General features: G+C 42.4%; 1 protein-coding gene across 1 annotated transcript; it reads left to right on the plus strand.

The window, feature by feature from the left end:
• Window positions 1-320: 320 nt before the first annotated feature.
• atp6v0a2b (ATPase H+ transporting V0 subunit a2b) lies at window positions 321-8,586 on the plus strand. Its single transcript, XM_030105089.1, has 20 exons — window positions 321-853; window positions 1,187-1,265; window positions 1,658-1,755; window positions 1,911-2,048; window positions 2,178-2,275; window positions 2,753-2,879; window positions 3,027-3,109; window positions 3,216-3,309; window positions 3,991-4,203; window positions 4,393-4,543; window positions 4,835-4,974; window positions 5,095-5,249; window positions 5,383-5,473; window positions 6,140-6,258; window positions 6,355-6,565; window positions 6,663-6,782; window positions 6,881-7,000; window positions 7,104-7,221; window positions 7,471-7,642; window positions 7,769-8,586. Exons 1-20 carry the CDS (start codon window positions 737-739, stop codon window positions 7,869-7,871), a joined length of 2,547 nt encoding a protein of 848 aa, XP_029960949.1. The 5' UTR covers window positions 321-736; the 3' UTR covers window positions 7,872-8,586.
• The last annotated feature ends 634 nt before the right edge of the window (window positions 8,587-9,220 follow it).

Raw genomic sequence — 9,220 nt, forward strand, 5'->3', positions numbered from 1 at the left:
CCAGAACTGAGCTCTAGGCATTAAGACACAAAAAATAAATGTGATGTGTACAGATAATGTCATGTTTGGAGCTGAGATAAATAATAATTAAGACCTTGGAGTTCTTTTTTCTTTTACCAAACTGATTTCATCAATTTCTTTCACCACACAAGGTTAGGATGAAACCTCATATTTAGATCTCTAGCAATTATCGGTATTGATGATAGCGTATTGGATCAGACCTGAGAGTATCCACAGACCAGAGATAAGCAGTGCGCTGATCCCGCAGTGCGCATGCTCAGAGGAACGCCGCTGATTGGTCAGTTCCACCTCCGCTGCTGTGGAACTTGGTTGTGTTCAACAGTCTGAAGTGAAGTGACGTGGATCGCCACAGACGCAGGAGACGTCTAAAACTTCATAAACTGTAAAGAATATCTACCATGTGTTGGGGGTAAAACCACGCTGGCGGCTGTAATATCTCCTGTTTTACTTTTTAAGATTAATCTATTTTAAAAATATTATTTAATCCAGGAATCAACAAGACGACGCTAACACCGGCGGCTAGCCAATTAGCTAGCTAACAGGAACTGGGACTGTGTAAAGTCAGCGGAATGCTCGTCAGATATTCTTCAATCACCTGAGCCGAATCATGAAAAGGACCGTGGAGGATTTAACTCTGAGACGTCGATAAAAAGCGTACCGAAACCGCTGCAGTTAGCCTGATAGTGTTAGCCCATCGGCGGAGCCAGCTGTCAAGATGTGCTCTTTGCTCCGAGGTGAGGAGATGTGCCTGGCCCAACTCTTTCTCCAGTCCGGGTCCGCATACGACTGCATCAACGAGCTGGGAGAGCTGGGGCTGGTGGAGTTCCGAGACGTAAGTCCCCAAATAAACGCGATTCACGAATCTGTTAGACCGTGATGTGTCACTCTGAAACTTGTTGCAGAGTTTGCAGATGGGGTGAGTGATTATGGTAACCTGCAGCATTGTGTTTGTTTTAGTGTCTGGAGTTATGTAACACATGGGACTGAAATTTATTTTACATTCAAGGTCACGTAGGCAGGAAATCCTCCTACAGATGAAGTGAAGTGCGAATGCATAGATGACTTGTACTCATTCATCAGATGCTGGTGTGCGGTACAGTGGTTTGAGATCATGTTTACTTGTAACTCTGGACTTAAATGAATTTTACTCCTCTACCCGTTTCAGCTCAATCCAACTGTTAATTCTTTTCAACGAAAGCACGTCAACGAGATAAAAAAATGTGAAGAGATGGAGAGGATCCTTGGTGAGTTCATGCTTGTCATTTTACATTTGGATCTTTTCCGTTTATTAATTCAGCCAATTGAAAGACATCCTTTGAATTGGAGATAAGATCCTTGTCCTCATCCAGTGTAAATATTAACTCATAATAAAACTTTGCTAATATTGAAGACTTAAAACCACAAAAGAGCTTCTCTGGACTGAGCAGACAGCCAGTCGGTGACCCTTCAGTCATGAGAAATGTCAGCTGGTTGTAGATTTATCTGATTGAAGGGCAGAACTCGGCGCTCTGTTATTAGATTAAGAAGAGAGGAGCGGGCTGTGAGACTTTGAACAACACTGGATTGGAGGCACTGCTCAGGTTATCTGACAGCACTGCAGCGATTCTCAAAACATGTTTCTGTTTGCTTTGAATAGGATACCTGCTGAGGGAAATCAAGAAAGCAGATATCTCACTACCAGAAAGAGACTCAAACCCAGTGGCTCCGTTACCAAAGCACATTATGACTATCATGGTTTGTTCTTTTCATCATAATTGGTTATAGTTTCATATTTCCATGTTACTGTTGTAAAGTTATATGTTTTTCCTTAAATTGGCTGTGTCCAACTTCATAGAGGAATAACTGCACATGTATAACAAAGCATTGCATGTTGCTTTATTTTTCCACAGGAGCAGCTGCAGAGGTTAGAGGTGGAGTTAGGTGAAGTGACCAGGAATAAAGAGAAGCTGCAGAAGAACCTGCTGGAGCTGACAGAGTACACACACATGTTGCGCATCACTCGCAGCTTTGTGCAGAGAACCGCTGAGGTCAGTGGGAGACTTTCTGTTTCTGCTGTACTCTTGGTACTTATATGTTAACATGTGTGCACTTGCATTTCCTCATAGCTTTGAGAGTGATTGTCCCAATCACAGCTTGTATTTTGTGTTTACTCTTAGCGTGAGCCCTTACAAGTGCAGTATGAGGAGTTTCCCTTCCTAGAAAAAGACACAATGATGGACTACAGCAGCATGCAGAGGCTGGGAGCCAAACTAGGGTCAGTGGTGAGATTGTTTTCCCAATGTCGGCATTATTTTTGTGTTTTAGTTGAGAGTTTATTGTTTCATACACGGTATGTTCAGGAGCGATAATGTGAAACGAGTGTTAGCTGCACAGAAAGAAAGTTTCAATTGAACTGAATGAACTATTTGTCTCTTGTAAGCTTTTACTTTTTGTCAACTCTTTTCACACTGATACATTTAATTCATAGAACTAACAGCCGAGCCATTCGCATGTGGCAACAACTGATGTGCAGCTGTGACTCAAATGAGAAGTCTGCTCAGATTAGATTCTTCTCACAGACATTACCTCCTTTGTGAACGGCAGCGACGCGGTTGAACGAGAGGACTGATCGGTTGTGAATGTGCAGCTGCAATCAGGAGGGTTTAAAGTAAAGTTGGCAAAGTGACCAAATAGGGTCAAATCACAGCTATGGTTTGTCTTGTATGTGAATGTTCCTCTCATTATTTTACAGCTTCACCTCAGGACTGATTCAGCGGGTGAAGATTGAGGCTTTTGAGCGGATGCTTTGGCGAGTTTGTAAAGGCTACACCATCCTCAGCTACGCTGAAGTGGAGGAGTATCTGGACGATCCCGACACTGTAGGCTATACGAAATAATTCAAGCTAAATTTTCCAAGCTGCTTTGAATCTGTTTGTTTATTGAGAATATGCAGGTTTATTTCTCAACATTTATTGTGCCGACGATGCAAATGTAATTTGCCTTTGCCCTGATTTGCCTGTTTGCAGGGTGAGGCCACCAAAAGCGTTGTGTTCCTGATCTCTTACTGGGGAGACCAGATTGGCCAGAAAGTGAAGAAAATCTGTGACTGGTAATTACAGGCCGATCTCAGTTATTAATTTAGGTTTTTATGTAGTTTTTCCTGTTTTGCTTTGTGCACAGTGACACGTCTGTAACCTGCTGTTTTTGCTCTGCAGCTACCACTGCCACCTGTATCCTTATCCCAGTAGCAACGAGGAGAGGAGTGACGTTGTGGAGGGACTAAGGACTCGCATTCAAGACCTCCACACCGTATGTGTCACTTCATATAACTGCTGCTGCTACTGATGTTTGTTTTTGATAGGAAACAATTACTTTTTCTAAAACTGTTCAAATAGCTGCAATTGTTTTTTTTTTGTTTTTTTTTCAAACAAACCTGATTACTATAGAGCTTACAAGTTAGGTTGTTCTTTTCTTTTTCTTAACAAACACATCTAGAAATTCCTTTTTTCAGTCAGTCACAATTCATGCTTGGACAATAGAATCCGAATTCCTCCCTCTTTCTGCTGGTCTTTTCATGGTCAAAGAACAAAGCTCAAGAGTTAATGGCTCATTTATTTTCTGAAAGGTTAACCCAGCCGTTCTCGCCAGCCTTTGTGCTGCGATTTGTGTCAGAAGCAATGCATGGTGAATGATTCAAGTAGCTCCAACCTGCTGTGACTGTAAATCAGAATTTCTCCCACCCTCCTGTAGCACATGATCAACATGAGGTCTCAGCTAACTGATACTGGGTCCTTTCTTTCTCTTTTTTTTTTTTTTTCCTGCATACTTGTCTCACCCTCCCACACCTCTTCTTGTTGTGTCGCTCTTATTTAAACGCAGCATAAAACTTGTTTCTGATGTTGTAGAACCGTATAAGCCTTCTGGGATTTTAAACCTGTCTTGAATATGTTGTGTGTTTACTTTAGTAACCGCGACGGTCGTTCTATTCAGGTGCTTCACAGGACAGAAGACTACCTGAAACAGGTCCTGATCAAGGCTTCAGAGTCTGTCTACACCTGGGCCATCCAGGTGAAGAAAGTGAAGGCCATCTACTACATCCTGAACCTGTGCAGTTTTGATGTGACCAATAAGTGTCTGATCGCCGAGGTGTGGTGTCCGGTCAGTGACATCCCAGCTCTGCGGAGAGCTCTGGAGGACGGATCGGTGAGAAAACTCCTGGGAGAGCCGTTTGTTTGACCAGCTGTTCATTGAAGTGCCGCGAGCTGACTGCAGTGATTACACTGGGCCAAACCAATTAACCACAATACAAGATTCTATCTGACTTTGACTATTATTGGGGGGGGAAAAAATCTCCTAATTGTACCTTTAAAATATTCAATTCTAATATTTCAGAGAAAAAGTGGAGCGACGGTTCCTTCCTTCGTCAATCGCATCCCCACTGCTGACACTCCACCCACCCTGATCAGGACCAACAAATTCACCTCCGGCTTTCAGAACATCGTGGATGCGTACGGAGTGGGGACTTACGGAGAGGTTAACCCCGGTAAGAGCGACCCTTCATCTTGCGGTGCTTATTAGACTGCAGTTCTGTAACGACAGAAATGAGGTTTTAAGGGAAAAGACCTGAACCGGGTCTGCAGCAGCCTCAACCCTCAACCAAGATGAACTGCTGCCGTCATTGCTTTTCAGGATTAAAGATTATTGTCACCTTTCTTTATCCACTCTGTTGTGCTATTGCTGGATCCTACTGCAATGTAACAGCATGTTTTTTGTATATTAACTGTTTTTAATTTGTTTCTTCCTTTTTTTTTTTTTTTTTTTTTTTTTTTTGTAGCTCCATTCACAATCATAACGTTCCCATTCTTATTCGCCGTGATGTTTGGGGACCTGGGTCACGGCGTCATCATGGCTCTGTTTGCTTTTTGGATGGTTTTGTATGAGAACGATCGGAAACTGAAGAAAACCAGGAATGAGGTGTGTGAGAGCTTGTTAACATCCCTATGAAGGGTTTTTTTTTGTGTTTCCTTTTTTTTAAGCTTCCGTGTGCAAAATGTGCAACAATGATTTGAGTCTTTTTTTCTTTCTTACTTGCAGATCTGGAACACATTCTTTGAGGGACGTTATATCATTTTAATGATGGGCCTGTTCTCCATCTACACTGGTCTGATTTACAACGACTGTTTCTCAAAGTCCCTCAACATATTTGGCTCTGGGTGGAACGTCAGCGCTATGTGGAACGCCAAGTGGACGTAAGTACCATTCAGAACAAAGAGTCCAGCTAAAGTGTCCACGTTGGAGAAAACGTCATCACCTCAAGCTGCTACTGCAAGGTGAAGCTTGAGGATTTGTTCAGGTGGTGAGGATTGTGTCTGTGCCTGACAGGAAGGAAGATGTGCTCGGAAACAGCTTTCTAACGCTGGATCCAAACGTTACAGGCGTCTTCACGGGCCCGTACCCTGTGGGGATTGACCCGGTGAGTAGACGGAACGAAAGGCCTGTAATCCTGAGCTGCATGATGTGTCAAGTGCATGTGATTCTTTGCTTCTCTTCACCGTCGGCTAATTTTTTTCATTTTATTTGCATTTGAATGCATTGAAATGAAAGGCAACTGAGATTCATCTGACTTCCAAGGAGATTTTATTGAATAGATCTTTTTAAGACGCAGTGATCAGTCAGACTTAAACAACGAAAACAACACTGCTCATAAAAGATGTCAGTACATGGCAGACTAATAGTGTCATGGAGTTATCCCTCTCATAACTTTACAGAGTTTTATTTTTAAAAAAACAAACTAAAAAAAACAGCTGATAACAGTAAATTGGTGTAATTCTATTACATTGATTTTCAGTGCAGATCGTTCAGGTCTGCAATTGATACAGCAAATTATACTCAGTGGTTTTCTTCATTGTTGTTTGTACCGGCGAGACAGAGACATGCATTGTCTGTAGGTTAATACCTGGAATTGATGTTATTGATTGTGCAATTGGTATTATTGATAATTGGTGTTAATCACTTTAGTAGTAATTGGATTGACTTTCCAGACAGTCAAACTATTCTAATATGTGAGGATCCTTTGTGAGATTTCTTTATGATTACTGTATACACTGTAGTTCCCTCATGGTTTGTTTTTCTGTTGTAGATTTGGAACTTGGCTTCCAACCGTCTGACATTTCTGAACTCCTACAAAATGAAAATGTCAGTGATCTTGGGAGTCATACATATGAGCTTTGGAGTCATTCTTAGCACCTACAATCACATGTAAGTATTGATCCGTTTGCCTCATTTTTTTGTAAACCCAGTGTTGTTAAAACAGTTTGTTTTATTCACCTGCTTTAAATTTCCCAACAAAAACAGTCACTTCAGGAAGAAGCACAACCTGTACTTGGTGTTCCTCCCTGAGCTGCTGTTCCTGTTGTGTTTGTTCGGCTACCTGGTGTTCATGATCTTCTACAAGTGGCTGTTCTTCTCAGCGAAGACCTCCACACAAGCTCCCAGCATCCTCATCCACTTCATCAACATGTTCCTCATGCAGGGCGAGTCTGTGCAGCCGCTCTACCCAGGACAGGTGAAAAGACGTCTTTCCACGGAACAGATTGAGTCTAATGTTGGTCAGAATGAATTAATCATCACGGCATATTGTTGTTGTTTTTTTTTACCCCCAGACTGGGCTGCAGGTGTTCCTGGTGATCATTGCTCTTCTCTCAGTGCCTGTTTTACTGCTGGGGAAACCGCTCTACCTTTACTGGCTTCAAAACGGAAGTCACCGTTTAGGAATGTACCGGGTGAGTGTTTGAGACGCTCGCTCCTCCGGATCACATAACGATCATCCTCAAACCTGTATTGTGAGTGTTCGTATGTAATCGCTCGTCGTCGCCATCAGGGATATGAGCGCGTGCGGCGAAACAGCGAGGAGGAGGTGTACCTGATGAGAGCCCACGATATGGAGGAGGGCAGCAGCCACAGCGATCTCTCCTCCAGTGGAGAGCAGCACACAGAGGAGGTCAGCACAGCTCGGCTCCCATTCAGACTCTGGTGGGGTTTTTTTCTCCCACAATCCTGAAGTCGAATCTTTCTCATTTCCTTCTTTGTTACTGTTGCAATAGTTCAACGCTGCAGATGAGTTCCTCACTCAGGCCATCCACACTATAGAGTATTGTTTGGGTTGCATCTCCAACACAGCCTCCTACCTGCGGCTCTGGGCCCTCAGTCTTGCACATGCCCGTGAGTACGCTGCTTTTTCTGAAGCAATTCACATCATTTGTCCTTCTGTTCACTGGTGCAATCACAAATACACAAACTGAGTTGCTGTATGACCTTGGTTTCCTCTAACTGCATGAATAGGAAACTACAATTATTCCATCCTATAGAAAATAACCATAAATGTTTGTTGGTGTTTAAGATTTGTTATTTTACTCAGATTGCAGATTTTCTTTTCTTTTCTTTTTTTTTTTTTTTTTTTTTGGGGAACAGAGTTGTCGGAGGTGCTTTGGGCCATGGTCATGCGGGTCGGACTGCGAATGGACACCAGTCTCGGGGTTTTATTTCTGGTGCCAGTGTTCGGCTTGTTTGCCATCCTCACTGTGGCAATCCTGCTGGTCATGGAGGGTCTGTCTGCCTTTCTCCATGCTCTCCGGCTGCACTGGTAAGACTAAACACCAACCCAAATTAGAACTTTTAAAACCAATGTGCTTGGGATTTTTTTTTTAATTTATTTTTTTTTTTTTTTAAAGTGTTTTTCATTCATAACTGTTTGTTTTTGTTCCCTCAGGGTGGAGTTTCAGAATAAGTTCTACAGTGGGACTGGAATCAAGTTCTGCCCCTTTGCCTTCTCTCTTCTGCCCTCCAGTTTTGAGCAGGAGGGCTTACTGTGACAGCACCACCCTGGAATTCTGTTCAGTGAAGAGCGGAGCCAAGACAAGCCAGCGGGCTTCTGTGCTTATAAAGATGGAACGCAGAGAGATCACAAAGTGATTCTTATATTTATGTTAGTCTTTTAGCAGTCTGTCAAGTAAAGTAGTAGAGTGATGAGTTTTGTAAGCACCGAACTCAAACACTCCTGGTTTCCAGACGGTTTTCGGAGCTCAGAGTGCTGTGGAGAGATTCAGATCTGATTCAGATCGGACATTCGTCAGAAAGTGCATCCTGTCTGTGCTCAGCCTGGCTCAATGCAAAACGCGGGGCTCAGATTCAACATCTTCCTCGTGAGGCGTATCCAGTTTGGAGAATCGCATCCTTCGCCCTTCAAAATATAGAAGGATCATTTCGATGCCAGAGTAGGATAAAAGTTGATAACATCGGGCTGCACAAGAAAACCTGACAGTAATTATTTGTGGCATTCTTATTGAACTTAAAGAACGTTCAACATCTTATTTACCGTTGAAGTTGTGTATAATTTGCTTCCTCTTGGTTAGCTCCAATGCTAGTATGATGGACTTCTGTAACTCCTTTCAGTTTTGCAGATGTGTTTTTTATACACTGGGTAGTGAAACCAGCTTTTGGTTAAATAGTTCTTGCACTGACTGCCTTACCGACATTCAACCACGAGACAGCTTATTGCATCACTGTTCAGGTTTCCTGGTCCAGGTGTAAGATACCAACTCACAGCAGATAACCTCTGACTTTTTAAATATTCAGAAGAATTTGGGCAGGTGTGACTTGAGATGTATATATACTTTTGCAGAATTATTTTTATAATTTATTTTTAAAGTGCATCAGAATCACAGATGAATGTTGGTGGCGTGTGATTTCTTTTTTCACTTTCATGCATTCACAGTGTTGCCTTTGCACCTGCAATTTATTGTATAATTTAACATTCCATCTATGGAAAATTTAAAACCATTTATTTGTTGATGCGGCACACCAGGGTGTGTTGCTCTGTACTAAAAGAGATCAGATTTCTGTACTTGGCACAATCTGATGGTAAGTCCATTTAGGATATGTTCCCATACCAGGCATTTGGATTTACTGACTGTATTGGTTAAGCCTGAAAGGAATTGAATTTGGGACTTTCTCAAAGGTGATGAGACTTAATGATCACAGCTGCTGCCTTAAAGTATTGTCTGCATCATTTCACCAGCAATTGAGTTTGCTAAAGAAAGGTACTGCCAGCCACAACGTTTTTGAGTCACGTCCTTCCTTCCTAGCAGGTGATCGAGACGGTGTGAAATCTTCTTGAAGCAGGTCGTGCTTGCTTAATATCGGTTACTTAAAACTAAATTGT

Source organism: Salarias fasciatus, chromosome 12 (genome assembly GCF_902148845.1).
Source record: "Salarias fasciatus chromosome 12, fSalaFa1.1, whole genome shotgun sequence".
In the NCBI taxonomy this organism is placed as follows: Eukaryota; Metazoa; Chordata; class Actinopteri; order Blenniiformes; family Blenniidae; genus Salarias; species Salarias fasciatus.